Consider the following 20679-nt stretch of genomic DNA (forward strand, 5'->3'; position numbering starts at 1 on the left):
GAGAGAAACAACAATCGAGAGAGATTATGCCAGTTTTGTGGCTTCTGTTAGCCAGACATCAGGAGAGAAGAGACTCCGCTTGCCACTTATTGCCACGTGCAGTCTAATGTCTGATTCTACGCAGTCCACGTATCCAATCAGGATAATATTATAAGTGCTCTTCAACTTTCATTTTTTTTCTTGATTTTTAGACTTGAAATTATATCTCATTATTCTTGTTTTTTTTTATAATACAAAATATTAAAATTTATATATTAATTTTATATTATACACAAAAATTAAATATTATAATTTATATCAATATAAAAATATAAATTATTTTTTATAAATTTATATATAATTATTATTATTTTAAATCATATCGTATATTCACATTTATATCTTATTTTTATTATATTTTATATTTTTTAAAATAATTGAATGTTAATTATTTTTAAAAAAAATTTAAAATCACACGTACATATTAAAAAACTATTATCCTTAGTCTAAATTTTGTTTAAATTTTTTGGGACAACAAAAATTAAACATACGATCATATCACATGTAAATTATGTGATTTATATATTTATATGATATAAAATATTAAAATTTATGTATTTATATTTTATTTTATATAAAATTATTTGTCATAATTTATATCAATATAAAATATATTTTTTTTATTTTGTAAAACGATATATAATTATTATTAAAATTTTAAGCTATGTTATTTTTATATTTTATTTTCATATAATATATGTATTGTATTATTATATTATATTTTAAATTATCAGATCTAATTACAAAGATAAACTTTCCTTGGTCTAATTCAGTTTTAATTGTGACTAAAAACTATAATAAAATCAAGATGGAACTAAAATAAAATTCGGCTTTGGAATTTACATAAATTTAAATTTGTAGTATATTAATTTTGAAATTGAAGGATTTAACAATTAAATGATAAATATAATTTTATTCGTTAAATTATTACTTAAAATAGCATAATGTAACATAATCTGTCATGAATTCATGATTCACTGTGTATAATTGTTAATTGTTTTCTAAGTCAATTCAATTTAACGAAAAGTAATCAATGCTTGAACATGAAAAAAAATTGTTATCAATTAATGTGGTAAGTAATATAAGCAAACATTATTATGGTATGTATTCTAAAAATAAACTCTTAAATACATGAAGCGGATTTAAAAAGAAAATTTTATATTTAATATATTGTTAGTACATAAATTTTATATATATTATAAAATCATATGATACCATTTCATTAATTAAATTTTTTTTTTTAAATTAAGTTTTCATATATTTATGTTTAGAAATATGATCAAATATATTAATAATAGAGTTTTTAAAATTTATAAGTAGAATTAAAATAACAACACACCCTTAAAGTATACCTAAAACAATAAAAAAATTTAATTAAAAATAGAAATGAGACATATGTAAATATTTTTAATATCATTTGTGAAATTAAAAATTTATATTGATAATATATCAAATAATAACTTTTAGTGTCAATATTTGTAAAAATTTATGTTTAGAAAAATGATCAAATATACTAACAATGGAGTTTTTTTAACTCCATAAACGTGATTAATACAATGACACATATCTTTTAATATATATTTAAAAAATAAAAATAAAAATTTAATTTTAAAAAAATAAAAATATGTGTTATCATCTTAACTCAATTTATGAAATTAAAAAAACTTTACAATAAATATATCAAATAAATTTTTTTATGTTTATTCATTAATGATGCGATGTGATATAATTCACGAGTTCAAATTTGATGTATGAAAATGTATAATCACATGACTATATTTCATTGATCATTAAAAGAGAAGGTAATCAAATTCTTAAAAATAAAAATTAATAAATTATATGATAGCCTTACTTATAATTATTTTTAAAAACCTAATCATTTTTTTATTTTACTCAATAATAAAATATTATCGTATATAATTAATTGATAATATATAATATTTATATATTATTAATGCATTAAATATGAATTCATAATTTATTAATAATGGATAAATTTTATGTATTGATAATATATAAAATATAAATTCTTAAACAAATTGTTAGAATTATTTAAAAAAAGCTCAAGTAAAAAACTTAAAAGAACTCGGGCCGGAATTATACAAAAGAAACATCATCATTAAAAATTAAAACAGGAATTATTGTAATGGATTCAAATTGAACAAAACAAATGTTGACAGCCTAACTCTGCACCAAACGGACCTAGTCTCACAATAAGCAAACCAAAAGTATCACAGAAATGGGCCTAAAGGCTAAAGCCTATTCATTTAATCCAACCACTTATATTTCTACGTAAAAAATGGTATACCATAAAAAAAAAAAAAATACTCCTTTTTATCAACAAATAAAAACAAATAAATATTATATTTTTATTTATAGATACAATATTTAGAAATTAAAAAGCTCCAAAAATTATGAAAGTTGAGTATTATAAAACTCAAACCTTAGTTGAATCATTACTCATGTAATTAGGGTTTAATTTTGACCCTACAGAAAATAAGTGGAATTTGAATATTTATCAAGATGAGTTTAAGAAACTCATAAGTACTTTGATCGCTAATATCCCGAATTATGAAATATAATTTACAACACTAATTGCGATATGTGATCTTTCACGGCTTGAGCAAGGTTTTAGAGCCCAAACTCAGGTTTAGCTCGATTTGAAATATTAAATTATTAGTAAAATTTTTAATTTAAAAATACTAAAATATCAATATTTTAATTATTTTAATTATTTTTTAAAATTTTAAAAATTTTGAGTCTATTAAATCAAAAATTTATTTGGATAGATGATAAAATTAATTTCAGTAAAATTAAAAATAATAATATAATTATTATAATTATAATTAAAAAATTTTATTATAATTATAATTAAAAAATTTATGAAAAATTTTATACTAAATAAATTTTATTAAAATTAATATTTAAATTTAATTAATAATATAATAAATTCAATTATATCACGTTAAAAATACGATAAAATCTAAATCTTCACTAAGTCAAGCTTTCAGAAAGCTAAGTAGGTTTGGGTTTTCTCGAGTTTAGACATTACCTTGCTACTATTAGTTTGTTACCTCATTCTTAACCTTTAAAAAAAAAAAAAAAAGCCGTCCAGTAATACTGCCAAGAATGTCCACTAGCCAGTATATATATATATATATATATATATATATATATATATATATATATGTATATATATAAAGAAAGTTGAGCAACCAAACGCCTTCTAAAAAAAATTATTGCTAAGGAGTTGCTTGTCCCAAGAATAGAGGGCAAAGTTGGCAATTAAAAAAAATACTTGCTGGTGATCTGGATTTTCTTGCTTTTCTAAAATGTAGTTCCAAAACTCGTAAAAATAGTAGATTATGCGTGCTGTTGAAAGTTCGATCTAATAAAGATGTGCTAGAAAAATTATATTGTAAATTAAATAATGATAAATAGAATTATCGAGAGCAAAGTAAAATAATAGAGTAGATACGTGATATTACCCTCCTAACATATAATATATATTTTAAAAATTCTGTCATTGTTTTTGGTTATTTTAATGGGTTTCAATCAAAATTAACATGTCATCTGGGTTGTAACGATGATTTGTTGACAGCAAAGCATTTACTTTTTTTTCCCTGCATTTTATTTTTCGGCATTGTAAATAAAATAAGTTTGTTGACATAGAACAAATTATCAATAATTTTTGCAATCAATTGATAGAATATTAAATATTAAATTTTAATAATTAATTATAAAATTCAAATATAAAAAAAGATATATCGTACCGTTAGCGTTACAATTCTTTTATTAAAATACTACATACTGTTATAAGTATATTTTTTATGTACAGGTCAGTATCAATTATACTTTGATGCAACGATTACTGTTCTGTTAGACACTAGAGTCTAGACCAAATTAACCTGTTCAAATCAAGATGGAAAACTTTTTAAACATTTTTTTACAATGAGAAAAAAAAGCTCAAAAAGAGCTAAGTTGTTATTATTTATTATTTTATTTTTTAATTGCTTTTAATTTTCAAAAAAATATCTCAACATTTTAAAAATTTAAGACTTTTTAAAATTTTTTATTATAATTGAAATTTGAATTTAGAACTTTTAAATCATCTTTCATGCATAATATGATGAATAAGATAAGATAAGATAATAATTATTTTATATAATATTTTATTTGTATTAAAGAAAGAGAAAATTATAAAAAAAATTAATTATTCTCTTAGTGTAAGATAATTCAATTATTTCAAAGTAGAGATAATTATTTTTAATCTATTGAATTAAATTTAATTGTTTTGTTATACATTTAAAAATTATATCAAAAATTTAAATTGTATAAATTTTATGAAATAATAATTTTGATCAATAAATAAATTATCATATTTTAATCTTTATATACATCAAATATCAAATAAAATAATATTATTTAATATAATTTTATTCATAATATTATTTTATCCTATTCTATCACAATCTACTATAATATTATTAAATTAACAATTCATTGATAATAGACTTTAATTATTTAATATGAGAGTGATCCCAACATTTAGTCCAAAAATCATAAAAAAAAGTCTAGGAAAGACTAATAAGATTAAGATGAGTATGAGCGAACGCACAAGTGATGAAAAGGGGAAATAAAAATGTTTACGGCATTTGGGTCAAAACAGTAGAAACCAAAACTTTCATTGGAAAAAATTCTTAAGGTTGAGGTTGATGAGTTGGGTAAAAATAACAGTAATGGAATGGGATTTGAGTGAGCATTGTTTCTTTCGGTGGCTCAAATTTGATTCCGTTGAAGGTTCCTTCTTGGATTGCTGATTTAGAAGTTAAATTATTAATAAACTTAATTCTTTAAGGAAGAAAAAAGTTAGTTTTTTTTTTTTTTTATTGTTGAATTTAAGTTCCATCAAGGGTTTTACTTTAATTTTATGTTGGATTTATTAAAATATATGGTGGTTGGTTTGTCTTTATAATTCATTGATTTTTTTATATATAAAACTTAATATAATTGTAATTTTTTAATAATAATAATTTTATCTAAAAATCAATAAAAAGTATAATATTTTCAATAATAAAAAAAAGAAAGTATAATTTTAATCATAAACTATTTAAAAAAATTAGAGTTGATGAAAACTTTAAGTTTTTTATGATTAAAATTATTTTAAATCTGGATCGCTTTTAATTTAATTTTTAAAGGTTTGACATTAGTTATTTGGGTTCGAATTTTCAAATTTGAATCTAAATTGAATCTAAAAATTTGCTTTTTATTATTTCTTATTTTTGACAAACTTCAAGTAATTATTACACAAATATATTGAGCTAATAATTATTTCTATATATGTTAACAAAATAAAGTTATTTTTTTAGATAAAAAGAAAACAATAATTCTTTATGTTATGCTTAAAACTTTTTTTTTGAGATATTTTTTATTTTTAATCATTTTTTACATAATTGATAGTATTTTTTGTGAATTAGATATGATAGTTATTATCATTCTTATCATATCATCCATTGTAGACAAAAAAATTTAATAATAAAAAATATAGCAAAAAGAAATAAATAATATAAATTTACACATTAATTTGTCAAGATTAAATATATACAATAAAAAAAAGAAATATGTTAATAAATTAACAGAGAATAAAAACATTGAAGAAATGAATAAAACAAAAAAATATATAATACAAAAAGTTAATTATAATCAATCTAAGCAAAATTAAAAAAAATTATAAACTAAAGAGAAACAAATAAATTAACCAAATATATAATATAAAAATATTTGAATTAGAACATAAATAAAACATTATATTTGTTTTCAAAGCAAAAAAATATTTTTATATAACTTTTTTATCAACATTCAAATGTCTCATATTTTCATATAAAGATGTAGCTTTTATTACTTTAAAAATATATATTTTCTAGTCAATAATTCATTAACTTATCTAAAAATATTAAATTTAAATAATCTATTAAATAATTTTCAATTTTTTTTATAGATTTTGATTTGAATTTAAATAATTATCTAAAAATATTAAATTTAATTGATTTATTAAATAGAATTATTTGTCAGAAAATCAAAATTTATTAGGTTTATATATTTGGAACTATCATTAAATTTAAAAAAAAAGATAAATTATGATTTAATATATTTAAATTTAAATCTTATGTAAAAATTTTAATCTTAGATAGATTTTGATTTCAATTGAAATAATTATCCAAAATATTCAATTTAAATAATTTATTAAAAAATTTTATTTTATAGATAAAATAATATAAATATTATTTTATGTGTCATTAAAAGAGATTATTCACCTAGGCATCTATATAAATAATTTTGATTATGTAATCTTGTATATTGTAATATAATATATATTAGATTGATATTTATTTAATGATAAAAATTTTATTAAATTTTTTAATAAAAATATTTACCTTAAAATTAATCAAAATTTTTTAAAAATATTTAAGAATTTATTCAATAAATTTATATAACGAAGCTAGTCTTGCCTAGTTTACGTTTGCTGTGGGGACGCCTTGCCATTTAGGTTGGTTACTACGTAACATTACTAGCATCTTTATTTTCTTAACTAAAGTTTTATTTAGATGAACAGTAAAATTTACAGTAAAATTAAATATAATCATAAAATTTATTATAATTATGATCAAATTTTTTTTTGTTTGTAGTTACAATTAAAAAAAATTTTAATAAAAATTTATACGAATTTAATCTTATTAAAATTAACGTTTGAATCTAATCGGATAAATTTTTTATAAGGTGAAATCCGAATGGCTACTAAGGGAATAAGAATCAAGGGGCGTTGGCCAATTTGGTCAAGGATTAATTGATTACATTCTATAAGTCTTGCTCTAAAGCGACACTCCAATGACTAAAACATGGAGGTCAGGTTTTGAATTGGATTATAATATCGGTAATATTTATGGATTAGTTTTTTATTATTTTTATTTTAATATTAAATAATCATCATCATTATAAGAAAGACAGACACTTTCATAAATATAGTAAATTGAATTTGAAATATGAATTTAATTTAATTAATTTATATAATTATTTTAAAAAATAATATTTAATAAATTTAAAATTAAAATATCAATATTTATAATTTTTTGTTTTCAAATTATGATTTTTTATAAAAAAATTTGAACTTGAATATTTACAATTCAAAAATTGTAACTTTTCAAACTTCCTTTACCTAAATCACATTTTTTTTAAACTACTAATAACAAAATTTGAATTTCTTTTTGATGGAATCTAACTTCCATTTTCCCAAATCAACAAATTTTTTCTTCGTTTAATAGGTCTATCACAAAGCTTCACATCTAACATTTTACATATTTAATAATCTTAACAATTGATTTATCTAGTAGCATACAATCAAAAGGTGATGGTAATTAAAATAAAAAAAAAAAAACGTAACTCAAACTATTGAAACGACACCGTTCCATAACCAAATACCGTATTGCGGATTAATGTTGGATTCTTCCCGTAGAAACAGCTAGCAATCTAACCAAAATTAAGGAAAAACGGAAAACCAAAGTACAAGAAAAAAAGCTATAAACACGTAGGTAAAGCGTGTCCAAGTGAGTGGCATCCCATATAATTTCAATAAAAAGCAAGCCCATTATAGGGAATTGAAATGTATATATATAAAAAAAAAAAAGGAGAGTGATTGATTTCATTACACGCTGGTTAGTGTTTCCATCAATAAAATCCAACTCGCCGGCTGTCATTTTGTTGTCAGAGCTCATTCAATCCTACACAATTTCTCTTCTCTCTTAAAAAGAAAAACCCTGTTTTCTTGCCATTTGTTTCTGTTTCATTATAGCAGTTAACAGCTTGAATTGATATAACTCTTCAAAACTTTGGAAGATTACCTTTCCTTTTGGTATCAAGCATGGAAGATCGTAAGGAGGTGAGTTCTTTTCTTCTTCCTCTTTCTTTTTTTTTTTTTGTTTTTTTGGTTTATAGCTCTTTGTTATGTTATTGAGAAAAAAGGAGGAAAATGAACTCAGGGGAAAAGCTTTTGGGAAGTTTTTTTGTAAGTAGTCTTGGAGATGAAGTTCAATGGTTATAGTAATCCGTTGAAGTTGGAGTTTTGGCGATTGAGAATTTTTATTTTTTTTCCTTCTCATTCTTGCAGCTTCTTTCCAACCAAACGAATTTTTTTAGATGTCAATATTTAGAAGCTCAGCCATGGATGTAAAATTATTTTAATTTTATATGCTCAAAGTATATGGTCATGGATTATTAATTTTCTTTTTAAATACGGTTTTTATTTTTTGTATATGTGGGCTTTTCTTTCTGATTACCTTTCCAGTCTCAAAAGCAGAAATTCCTTTTCATTTTTCTTTTCCCTTTACTTCATTTTTTCAGACATTCAACCAAGTAATAATGTCACTTTGTTCAAAGCTGTGGACCGAAACAGTCAAAGCTGCCATCTTTTTTTTTTTTTTTTTTCATTTTATACATGTTTGATTTTGCGTCAAACACATATAAAATAAGCAAATTATCTCGTTATAATTGGCGATCAAACATGCAATGCAAATATATATTTGTTTTAATCACAATCTTATACGTTTTTATCGATTTTAAACGGTATGATTTTCGTATTATTTTCATATTACTTTTGCCGAATCATCGTTTTTATAAAAAATTATCAGATCTGTGTAACTCCCTTTCCTTGAAAAAATTAACACTATGTCTATATGTATATTCCTTAAGTTTATTCCACGGAAAAATCGATAATCGTGAGTTGAAGAAAAGGGGGAAACTAGAAACAGAAGGACAATTATATATAAGTAATATTAAAATTTTGTTGATTTTGTAGCATTATCTTCAGAGCTGTGCCAGTTGGTTATACCATATGGCACCTCGATGAATTCTCTGCCGTGTGATCTCCAGAGTTGGAATCCATAGAGTTTTGACTTTGGAAACACAATAAAACATTTTCGTTAAAACTGAAAAATTGTTTCATACTTTCAAAGTAGTTAATTGAGAAGAAATCAGCTATATGATAAACGGCTAAGTGCAGCTTTTGCATCCCTGTTTCTTCATTACTGTTACGAGATTTTTTTTTTTTTTTAAAAGCAAATGGTGAGGGGTGTTGCCATTAAGAATATTTTCAGAACTATCAAATAAAATTAAGCAGTTGCAGATTGTGAATGTGGGATTTCATTTAAAACAAGCAATGATAGTTTTGCTAAGGTTGAGTTAATTAAATTGTATTGTTTTGGGGTATGTAGAAAAATGCACCTTGGCTATCAGTGCCACAATTTGGGGACTGGGACCAGAAGGGACAGGTGCCAGATTATTCCCTTGACTTCTCCAAAATCAGGGAAATGAGGAAACAGAATAAGAGGGAAGTTTCAAGAGCCAGTCTTGGAAATGAAGAAGACTTCATTAACCCAACTGCCATCAGTGTTACCTCTGCTCCTGCTGATGATCACCATCATTATCCTCAGAACCATCACTCTCCAACTGTAGTATTCCTTTCCACTACCTTAATTTCCAAATGCTTTATTTATTGATTTTTTTAAAGATAATGTACTCTAAATATCGCTTTTCTTTTTTTGGTTGGTAGCTTTAAATAGGGATAAGAATAATACAAAGCTATAAATTTGGTAGCATGCATGTGCTGGGGTGGTGGGGAAGTTGCGTAGTTGGATCATTTACTCTTTCCTTTGATGTTTGCTCTCTGACAGGGTAGCAATTAATCTATATAGCATATAACTTGGCCCTGATAAAACCCAAGCAGGAAATTGGTTTATTTACCGAGTTGATTTGATTGACCTAGTTGTAGGATTAATTTTCCAATTCTTTTATCATTTTGGTCAACAAATTAAAGATAAGAACGTTGAAGATAGTAATTCGATAATATTAAATTTGGGTGTTGATTTCTAATCTGCAGTGGTCTAGATATCTGCATACTTTTCTCACTTTGACAAATTTGTGATGAGCATGTCTTTAAGAGCACGTGGTTCTGTTCCTCCGATGACAGAAATAAACTTGCAAAGTTAGTGTTAGAATTGCATCAATGAACAATTAGAATCATTTTACGGAAAAACTGATCTTAATGGTTTTGTGAGTTTGAATGCTTATGGGGTCTGATAATGGTACAACATTATCCAGAAAAACATATTTGTTGCGAATGTCTTTAATGGTTGATCACTATGAATGCATGATGGAGATTTGTGCCAAAAGCTTATAGCTCAAGAACACAGAAGCTCCACTCTAATTCTACCTCCTTTTCACCTTTTTCACTTTTTGTTGTAACAATCCTCGAATGGTGGTTTTCATGTCATTTCAATTCATTGCCTTTTGTTGTTTCTCTTGACAGACAAGGAGGAGTATCTTCAGCTGCTTCAACTGTTGTGTCAAGGCCTAATGTTCATGGACTTGATGATAGATGATTTTAAAGCTAAATGTTACGACGATGTATCAAAAGAGCACTCTCTCTTTCACTTGTATGTTTCTTTTTTTTTTTTTTTTGTTTTCTAATCTTTTTTCTTCTGCTTCTCTTCATCACCTCTTCATTTTTTACAATAGATGATATGTTCATTCAGCGTCCTCTTTTCTTGAGTGCTATATCATGAGAACTGATGTAATTTGAATCAAAACTAATGGGGAAGTAAAAAAGGAGTTTAGTTCGTGTAATTATTTTTAAGGAATGATATTTAATAAATTTAAAGTTTGAAATTAGAATCTATAATTTTTTTTAAAATTTCAAGCTGACCTTTTTGAGAAAAAAAAGGGGAGTTGAAGTCTTGAAACGTGAATTTTAGAAATAATTAGCAGATAAATGATTAGGCTGATGTCCCGAGGATGTGACATGAATGAAAATTTGGTTGGGGTAAATGAAGGTATTGTGGCTAAACAATTGAGAGGATGGGGGGACCATTTCCTTCCTGCCTATCTTCTGGTCCATTTCTTTGAATCTTAACGGTGAAAGGACAGCTTAATTAATTGAAAAAAGTTGTGTGACATTTACCTACCAAATCAGAAATAAATGTAATGCATACCTTTTCTAAGGAGGATCTTTTATTTGCTTTGACCATTGTCGTCGCTGGTTTGTTACTGCCACTAAAACTGGCAAAAGCTGGTTAACCAATTACTTCCTCCGAAACCGTTCTTCAAGAATAAAAGGTATATACAGGAGTTGTAACATTACTGATTTTTTTTTTTTTTTTCTGATTTTTTTTATTTTTTTTTATTTTAAGAATCAGATGGATATATCCGCTTTCAATACCGAAAGGAAGAAAAAAGCCAAAAAGATGACGAGTGCCATAGAATAAACCAACGAGATCAGGCAATAACCAAGACATTCCGTATTTCTCCTTGCTTTGTTTCTGCAAAACCACACAAAACAGTCACGACAACTCCAGTTTTATTTATTTATGCAATATTAAACAAACTCGGACGCTAACAACAATCATCCAAAAAATCTGACCATTCGCAAAATCAGATGATGTGGTGCTACTAATAGTTCTGTTCTGCATGCACCACATGAAACAACGAATATAAGAACGGAATTCAATTATCAAAGTCATCAATGCCAATTCTCCCAGAAGTCGACAAAAATTTTGCTACCAAGTTCTATTGCATTTTAATCTTGTACTAGGTTTTAGGTGGAATGTTATCGTATCAAAGCAAAACATGCAATGAGATAATCAGAACAAACGAGCTTGACAACAAAATGGCTTAATTACACATCAAGCTGTCTCTTCTACCTAATTTCCAGCTTAGGTTCCTCACTGGTAGCTGACAATTGAAAACGTGAACTTACTGATGATTTCCTTGATAACTCCATATTCTGTAGTCACACTTTCTTGATACTCTGAACGACATCTTCATCCTCAAGTTCATGATCCTGGCATAAGAAGTATGATTTATCCATGTAAATCAGCAGCATAGAACAAAAAAAAAAAAAAGGGTAAAAGAAATGGGGAGAAAATGGTCGGATAGGGGATGTTAAATCTGAGTAATAGAGAAATCAGGTATTTAGAACAAACCTTGCCAACTCTTTGCGGCTTGTGTTTTATGCTTGATCCCCATGCAAGTGCACTGTAACATTTGTCCAGAATCAGAACTTATTAATTTGAAATCTAAAATTTACATTCTAAATATGATAAAAAAGTAAAAGAAAATAGTTTCTAAAATATCATCTCAAATAGAAAAGTCTATTGCTGCATATTTCACTTGTCAAGAAACCAGTGACTTGCAACAAACAGTATGCCTTCCGACACAATAGACTAATCTAGCCAACTATGTTATTGGGGTTGGCACTTGGAGGTTGGGGGTTTGAATGAGCTTATGCGTGTAATGTTCTCTTCAGCCAAATAAGTATTAAGGGTAGAGTGGTTTAAAGATAGATTAAGAATTAAAAAAAAAGACTAATCCAAAATAACCAATAGACTGAAAGTCAAAGACAATGCCAACATAAGCTATGCTATTAGCCTGTCCCAAAACAATGCAAGCAAACAGCAAGGATATATGCTTGGATATACCATGTTCTTTGACAAGTATTACACTTCTTACAGATTGTTAAAATATGGCCAAAATCGTAGAGCTGTAAACTTAACCATCCTTGTTATTTTATTCGTTACTAGATTTACTGGAGAGGGTAAAGGAAAAGGAACACACCCCACTTAGAAGCTAGTAGTCCAAAATAAGAAAGCAATTAAGGCGACACATTTCTTCTTAGTGTTTTATTATGTGCAACCTAAAATTCTGACATTATTGTGAGATTTTACCTTCTAATAGCAGAAATTGGATGGAATTTGCTATCTTAAAAAATAAGCAGGGCACTCATAAAAAGTATAAGCGGGCATGCAAATATATATGATATTTAGTTTTTTTTCTCCCTCGGTATTGTCAATCAAAATCCCAGGGCAGACTTCTAAAACACCTTGCACCTGCAAATTATTCAAGTAGAGAAAATGCCTATGACTTGACGCCATACTGCATTAAAGATTTGGAGAGGATACTTACTACTTAAATTGTTGAAGCATGTCTTTGTGGATGCAGTTGCAGAAGTCCTCAACCGTCCTCTTCTTTGATGACAGGATAACAGGATCCTCATAGTCTGGATTCATCCCCTTTGGCTTCGTGTATATATATATATATATGCGAGTTAAATCAAGATCCTCCCATACCTTCTCCAGGAGACCATCTAGGTTCCACTCCAGGTGAGCAATTTAGAGTAGTCAGAAAAAGAAATTATATAAAAAATGATCAGGAATTAGACCAAGAAAAAATAGTTGCAGTAAACCACTCAATCATACTTAGGAAATCCAATAGGAGTAAAAATGACTCTTAGGAGCACAATCAGAAACCAAGCATAGGCTAGTCATTACAATTTATTTCAAGCTATTAGTATTGGCTCAACCCGAAAAACTATGGCCCTAAAATCAGTGTTTGGTGACCCTACTCCAGGCAAGGAAAAGCACAACTATCCTCATCTTTAAGTTATCCGAAAGCTACAACAGGCATTGTGCAGTCATTGTTTGAAGGTGTTCATCTGATAACAAATTTGATGGTTTTTGTTTAATCTAAATATGGTTTGTTCCTATATCCTGAGTGCTTGTTATAAAACACTTTAGTGGCTCCAAAGGAACAACTATTATATGAAGTTTAAATCACAACAAAAAAATTTAAGATTGCATCTTAGAACTAACATACTTCAATGTAGCAGGCCTAATTCATAATGCTGACTTTGAATGAAAAAAGTGTTAGCAAGAGGGTTGGACAATTTTCCAAAGGACCAGGAGCAGAAACTACCTGATTGGGCAGTAATGAGAAAGTTTATCCAATATCTCCAGCTCTTCATGTGTAATCTGATCGATCTTTTTGACAATATAGATGCAAGGCATATATATCCTACTGCCTTCTATGACATCTATTAGATCATCAGCATTCGCATCATACCTTAGAGTGATATCAGCATTGTGTATTCTGTACTTGCTACATATTGGCTTTACAGTTTCAAGGTCCAGGTGAGTATTCGCAACAATGGAGTTGAAATTAATACCACCCTTGTCTTTCTTTCTAAATGTCCAATTAGGCGGTTCCTTGTTCAACCTGTCCCAACAAACCAACAATTAAAAAAAAAAAAAAGTTAGACAGCAAGAAGAGATGCATATAAAGAAAGATATTAAAAGATTTAGATCCTCTTCAGTTAATTGGAGACCCTATTCTGTTTCCTTTTATTTTGTCACATCATACATCCACTCAACTCGTGATTATTTGGTGCTTAATGAAAAATACTACACTTTCGAAAGCATTGGCAAGGAGTCAAACCACTACACAGATACAGCTCAAGAATGGTAGCAACAGGACATGTGGATGCTCCTAGATGTATACCATATTAATTAACTAAAAGAATAATATTGACAAGGAAAAACCTTAATGTCAAGGATATTCTACACAGCTATTATCACTCCATCAAAAAAATAAATGACACCACCAGTTCAAAAGTCAGAGCAAGCAACCCATGTTTTACTAAATTCCAATGAAGTAGGGAATCCTACCTGGCCCTATTTTGACATAAACATTACTGTATAGAACTAGAAGTCCTTCAGGATAAAGTCTAATAGCATTGGCAGAACCATCTCAAGATCAAGGTTCTACAGGCATGTATATTTGTTTTAAAATGTCATTATTATAATTTCCCTGTGCTCTGTGATCTCAATGTTGAAGAACCAAAAATAACGCTCACTCAAGTAACTGCTTTGTGCCATAATTGGGAGATCAGTTTAAATTCGGCGAACATTGATAAGTAACAGACTGTTGTTGGGGAAAACTAAAATCAAGGATGTGAATGGGCAGTAAGTAGGTAAGAAACTCAAGCTTGCTTAGAAAGAAAAATATAAAAAACAAGCAAAAAGAATACCCTTAGATCCACATTGATAGCACTTCGATGACAAGTAAGATCAGTGAAGTTATGAATGGCTAAGGAATACATAATGACATGCAAATGCAAGACAGGCAAAAATAACATCAAAGGTGAAACCACAAGGAGGCAACAGAAAGTTACCAGTGTTACCTTATACCAAATCTTTCAAGCTCTTTCTCAAAGAGATGCTTGTGAGTTATTGGTTTTATTGCGTCAAGTACAATTAATATACAATTACATGTCCTAGCAGTGCTGATGACCTAGATAAACAATGGCATTTCTTTAAAATACTTGCAACAATGGATGAGCATCACAAGAAAGATCAGAAACCAGTAGCATCTAAAGCAATTATGCTACAGGCGAAAACAATTTTCATAAAAGGTTTGACCTAGAATTATACTAAGGTGATTGTAATTCTATGACATTAATAGCATCATGTCCAAAAATAAAATCAGATTGAAGATATCCACTCTGCTCAAATGCATAATCTTTCATGATACTGATACTTTGGTAGGAATAGCATAAACATGAAAAATTACCATTCTAAGTTGTAAAATCAAATTAAAATTAAAAGCTATGCATACAAGCAATAACAATATAAATAGCAGATTAAGAGAATAAAAACTCAAAACAAATAAGAATTAAACAACAGAAATGAAAAATTACCATTCTAACTTGTAAAATCAAATTAAAACTAAATGCTAAGCATACAAGCAATAATTGCATAAATAGCAGATTAAGAGAATGGAAACTAAAAATAAATAAACATTAAACAATAGAAATGAATGATTAACAAAGATTTATTTAAAGTGAAGATATAATTGTGCTTAAGCATTTTCTAATGCAAAACTATTAATCAAGAACAAGCACTTTGAACATGCAAGTAAAAAAAATGTCAAAAGCAGCCCATAAGTTATTGTTATATCAGACAAAACTAATAGTGCTGACCTGTCTTCCTCTACCCTTTCCATCTTTAGCACCCTCGATAATACCTTGGAGATCCAAACAACTGCAAATCATAATAACAGAGGCATTATAACTAGTTTGTTATCTTCAAGAAAAAGGTTAGCTCAACAAGTAATTGAGCATCAGGATGTAGTAAGTGGGAAAAAAATATCAGTCAAAATATTTGGAACAGTTCTTTTATATAATCAAGGAGGATTTCTTCTATTCCCTAGACGATGTAGTGCCACTCATGGATTTAAATTGCAGTTGCGTCATATTTATCACGGTTATGGATATAACGGAGATCATCGTGATCATTGCAGTCATCGCAGTCATTAATATTTTTAAATTTTGCACAACTTACTGTAAAATGAAGTAATTATAATTACTATAAAAACTCTTATTTATTAATTTTAAAATAATTTATGACATTTCATGTTTTTATTTCCTTGATAAAAAAATTATTTACAATATTTTTGAGATTATAATAAAGTAATATAAAGTGAAAAATAAAATTTCCTTGATCATAAACAAATTTGTCATAAAGTGAACATCTAAAATGAAATTATCAAAAACAGCAATGTTTGCTTAGTCACAATTCAAAATTTTCCTCTTAAAATTTCCCCTAAATTAATTCCCTCTAAAACAATAAAAATTTTCTATCCATTTCCCCAAATCAAAATTTCTCACTAAAACAATAAACTTCCAACCCCTTACCCAGGCCCCACCAGAACCTCACCCAATTCCCCACCCAGTCACCCACAATCCACACACATTTTACTTTTACTTTTCTCCCATCAGCCCCTCACGTCCTCACTGTTTTCCACTCTTCCTCTCTTTTTTCTTCTCAATTCTCTACTTCTCTCTTCTCTGCATGGTTGTCTCTCTCATCTTGTCTCACACTCAAACCATAAACCCCCGACACAAGCAAAAAGCTCTAGTCCTCACCTATCAACAGTTTGACCCCCAGGCTTATGCACTAGCAGCCAGCAAGCCAAGTAGCCTGCCAGCCCCTGCCCCTAGCTGCAGAACCATGGAACATGGATGGCCAGACAGTCACTCAAGAACGGAATGCTCAAGAGAAACAAAATCAAGAAAAATTGCAATTTTATGCACCTTCAAAATTCAAAGCAATTACTTGTGTTGTGCTGGTTGATGTTGATAGTTGAGGCTGAAATTCTAAATTTTGGTGTGTGAATTAAATTAGGATTTTTTTTTCTGTTTTTGGGCTTCTCTCTGGTCAATTTCGAACAACCGAAATCAAAATTTTTCCTGCCATTTTCAGACAAAAACTGAGTAGTGGGAATAACAGGCTAATATTTCGCCTATTCTCCATTATTCCATTTTGCAATGGCTGATTGCGGCCGCTACCATTGAGATTGAAATTTTCTCGTTTTTTTTCCTCAATATCAGTAGTGATAGGTGGTGCAACCACAAAATAGTGGCACCACCACTATTTAAAACCCTGGTGCCACATTATGATTAACAACAAATTCAACACAAATAATATAGATCTCATGATAGTTAAGGGATCAGAAAATAGCAAATAATTGAAAACCAAAGCATTTCAGGAGACACTGATTTAAAAGCACTAATTTAAAAGCACTAATTTAAAAGGTATTTCACAACATGATCCTTCAATCTTGCAAACCTTGATCATTTAAATTTATGGAATGTCTAAACACAACTAAAGAAACAGTATAACAACATAGAATGAACCACTGCATCCTGCCTTATGTTATGCTGTACACCCCTCCGGAGGGTAAAATAGTATGCATGAAAAAAGGGCAGCATCAATTATTCATATACTATTACCAAAATTTAATCAACCTTAGTGCAGCAAAAAATAAACATTCAAATTAGACTTTGTTAAATAAAATAGTACCTGGATTTTAGCCCCCCTATACATGATCACGCCTGGGATACAAGTTAATGTAGTAAATTCATAGGAAGCAACCTACAAACCACAAAGATACAAGTTCATCAGTCTTCAGAAGTTCCTGGGAAGTATTTCAGCAGAAGCTTCCAGAGAGAACATGTTATACTCCCCCCTCCCATCCCCTGACTGTCATCCCCCAACAAAAATTTAAGAAAAAAATTACGCTAAACATTCTTTTCAGTCAATTAAAGAGATGACCACGTGAACAATAAGACCACACAGACAAATAAATTTAGATACAATGTCAACTAAGGAATGGTACGTTCCTGGACTTGGGTGTGTGTATCGGATAGGGATATGTGTTTGAAAAGGGTACATTGAATTATTTCTAAGTTTTTCCATATATTTGCTTGGTTGGACCTTCATACATATATCTACCCAATATTTGTAGGACATTGGTACTTCATGGTAAATGAAGATTTAGAGCAACATAATATACTTCACAATTTCAATTATAAACAATTTCTTAATATTTCAGACTGGGTTAACTCTTTCCCCTTCCAGAATTTGTGATTTCAATTACAAACAATTTCTTAGTTTTTCAGACTGGGTTAACTCTATCCCCTTCCAGAATTTGTGAATCTTTAATGTTTCTAAAATGCATGTTTTTGTAGAGAAGAAAAGCACCAGATTGCAGAAGTCTTTTGCAAAGCAGTAAAACACTTTTTTGATAAAAAATCGAACTCTAGCATTTGTGATAACAGAAGACATCCATAGGTGGCATAAGCCCCATTATGACATCAAAAACAGCCATTCATACCTCTGAAAATGTCCATGTCAATTTGTTAAGAAGAGTAGATTTCCCCACTGAAGGGAAACCTACTAGACCAACTCTTGCATCACCGCTTTTAATAACATTGAAACCTTCACCGGCACCACCTCCTCCTTTTGAAGAAGGAGTAAGGAATTCTCTTCACAACTTTGCAAGTTTAGTCTAGCACCAAATAGCCAATAACACATAAATAATTTCCATTGATGAAAATGAACACCAACAAAAAGAAAATGCAAATCGCAGTGCTTTTAATGCAATGACATATAATTTCACAAATGAACCAAAACAAAACTCCAAAAATAAAAAGCACATGTTTACCTTAAGCAAGCGCAGATGATGAGCTGTTGCTTTTTTTTTTTGAGTCCTTGTCATCTGTTAAAAAAAAAGGAAAACGGAATGCGAAGAACTTTAGCAGTTGCTCAGGTTTCAAGGAAACATTTGGGCTTTTGGGAATAAAGCTTTGAAATTTTAGAAAATAAAAAAAAATTCTTAAGACTTACTTATTCATCAATTCATTTCCACTAAAAAATGTTTAAATGAATATACCTATAAAAGCTAAAATTCAAAGCACAACAAGAATGAGATTCATTTTTTTTCCAACATATTAACCCGAAAAACTATATAACTATAATACAAATTATGAAACCCAGAGTGGCATTCAACATGTCCAAAATTCAAATCCTAGCATCTACAATCCCTTCCCCTATTCTCTGGCTGCGACTCCTTTGTTAAAAAAAAAAAAAAGCAAAACTTAATACTTAAATAATAATTCAAAGCTTAAATTTTTAAATAGAGAAATATAAGAACAATTGGAAGCTATCTTCATTTTTACCTGGAAAATCAATAATACAAATTCGACTTTTAAATTACTCGGAAAGATATTCAAAAATTGAGCAACTACTAGGCTAAGTAAAAGACAAGCACTCAAAAATATATATAAAAAATTCATTCCGAATTATCAGTAATTACGAGCAGCCGAACGGAACTAGGAGATTGTTCTACGAACTAAAAGTAAAAAATGAAAATAAAGGAGAAGAAGAGAAGGAAAGAAAAACCTCATCTTCAATGTCTTTGATCTTTTGCATGACAGTAACTATATTTACAGAAGAGAGATAGTAATTAAGATGACGATGATCAGACGGCGGCGACTGGGTTGTGACGGGTTGGTTCGTGCCACTTGAGGGAGGACGGAGAAAGAAGAAGAAGCCACCAGAGAAAAGGAAGGTAGTAGTACAATAAGTTGTGATAGAACTGGGCGTTGATCTGGCCGTTATTGTTTTGGGTTGGGCTAAATATAGAGATTACTTGGTGGGTGTATTGGTCTCCAACATCTGGCCCAATTACTTTTTTGGGCCACATGGCCCAATTATTTTTAACAGTTTTTTTAACGGAAAGATAAAAAATATAATGAAAGTTTAAAAGACATTTTTTAAAAAACGAAATTAATATATTAAAATTTATAACACTAACTGTCAAATATCGTATTTAAAAAAATATATAAAATGTCTTAACAACTTTTGTTGGTAAAATCCAATATGAGTTTTATCGGTGTTTTATTTATTTATAATTTTTCATCTTTATAAGTGATTGAATTGAAGCTAAAAAGTTTGATTTGAATATTAATGATTTATACGTTTATAGTGTGTGTATTTTAAAATGACAGATAGAAATCTCTTCCAAGGACTAATTAAAAATATTAATGATTTATACATTTATTATAGTAAAAGGATAAAATTTGTACACGCATCAGATATAAATCTATAAAAAAAAAAAATACATCATTTTATGTACCGATTGAGTTATACCATCACTTTCTTTTCTGATATAGTAGGAAAGGAATATATTATTAGCAGTAAGTAATTTTTTTTATTCAACTTTTTCTTCATTTCATGATTCCATTAACCCCAAAGCCAATCTTTTTGCTGTAGAAAAACCTATCACAAATGTCTGCTGTTGGTACGAAAAAAAGGCAAAAAATAATTCATTTAAAAGTATTTGCCATCAATAAATAGTAAACTTGTGTTTCCAGTAAATAGTCTCCCTCCTGAAATCTAACAGATAATTGCATAAAAA

General features: G+C 28.2%; 2 protein-coding genes and 1 pseudogene across 3 annotated transcripts; 1 reads left to right on the forward strand and 2 right to left on the reverse strand.

Annotated features, from left to right (window-relative positions):
- Positions 1–7698: 7698 nt before the first annotated feature.
- LOC111316920 (uncharacterized) lies at positions 7699–10713 on the forward strand. Its single transcript, XM_022919160.2, has 3 exons — positions 7699–7972; positions 9303–9539; positions 10397–10713. The coding sequence occupies exons 1-3, from the start codon at positions 7955–7957 to the stop codon at positions 10442–10444; spliced, it is 303 nt and encodes a 100-aa protein (XP_022774895.1). The 5' UTR covers positions 7699–7954; the 3' UTR covers positions 10445–10713.
- Positions 10714–11842: 1129 nt separating this feature from the next.
- Positions 11843–13277, reverse strand: LOC149511955 (developmentally-regulated G protein 3-like). Its single transcript, XM_089753361.1, has 3 exons — positions 13048–13277; positions 12069–12120; positions 11843–11926 (listed from the first exon to the last, which is right to left on the reverse strand). Exons 1-3 carry the CDS (start codon positions 13149–13151, stop codon positions 11876–11878), a joined length of 207 nt encoding a protein of 68 aa, XP_089609487.1. The 5' UTR covers positions 13152–13277; the 3' UTR covers positions 11843–11875.
- Positions 13278–13999: 722 nt separating this feature from the next.
- Positions 14000–19874, reverse strand: LOC111316391 (developmentally-regulated G protein 3-like; annotated as a pseudogene). Its single transcript, XR_016333057.1, has 6 exons — positions 19662–19874; positions 18925–18978; positions 18595–18768; positions 17781–17852; positions 15899–15959; positions 14000–14136 (listed from the first exon to the last, which is right to left on the reverse strand). The product of XR_016333057.1 is annotated as a developmentally-regulated G protein 3-like (transcript).
- Between the last annotated feature and the right edge of the window lie 805 nt (positions 19875–20679).

Source organism: Durio zibethinus, chromosome 24 (genome assembly GCF_047325235.1).
Source record: "Durio zibethinus cultivar Kanyao isolate XHJ-2024 chromosome 24, ASM4732523v1, whole genome shotgun sequence".
NCBI classification, from domain to species: domain Eukaryota; kingdom Viridiplantae; phylum Streptophyta; class Magnoliopsida; order Malvales; family Malvaceae; genus Durio; species Durio zibethinus.

Bases quoted from the DNA above. Each gene is read 5' to 3' on its own strand.
- LOC149511955 (XM_089753361.1), bottom strand. From the start codon at position 13,151: ATGAATCCAGACTATGAGGATCCTGTTATCCTGTCATCAAAGAAGAGG. The intron at 12,121-13,047 runs GTAAGTATCCTC...CAAATGTTACAG, and splicing joins ATGCTTCAACAATTTAAGTA to TGCACTTGCATGGGGATCAA. The intron at 11,927-12,068 runs GTTTGTTCTAAA...TTCTTATGCCAG, and splicing joins AGCCGCAAAGAGTTGGCAAG to GATCATGAACTTGAGGATGA.
- LOC111316920 (XM_022919160.2), top strand. The intron at 9,540-10,396 runs GTAGTATTCCTT...TTCTCTTGACAG, and splicing joins AGAACCATCACTCTCCAACT to ACAAGGAGGAGTATCTTCAG.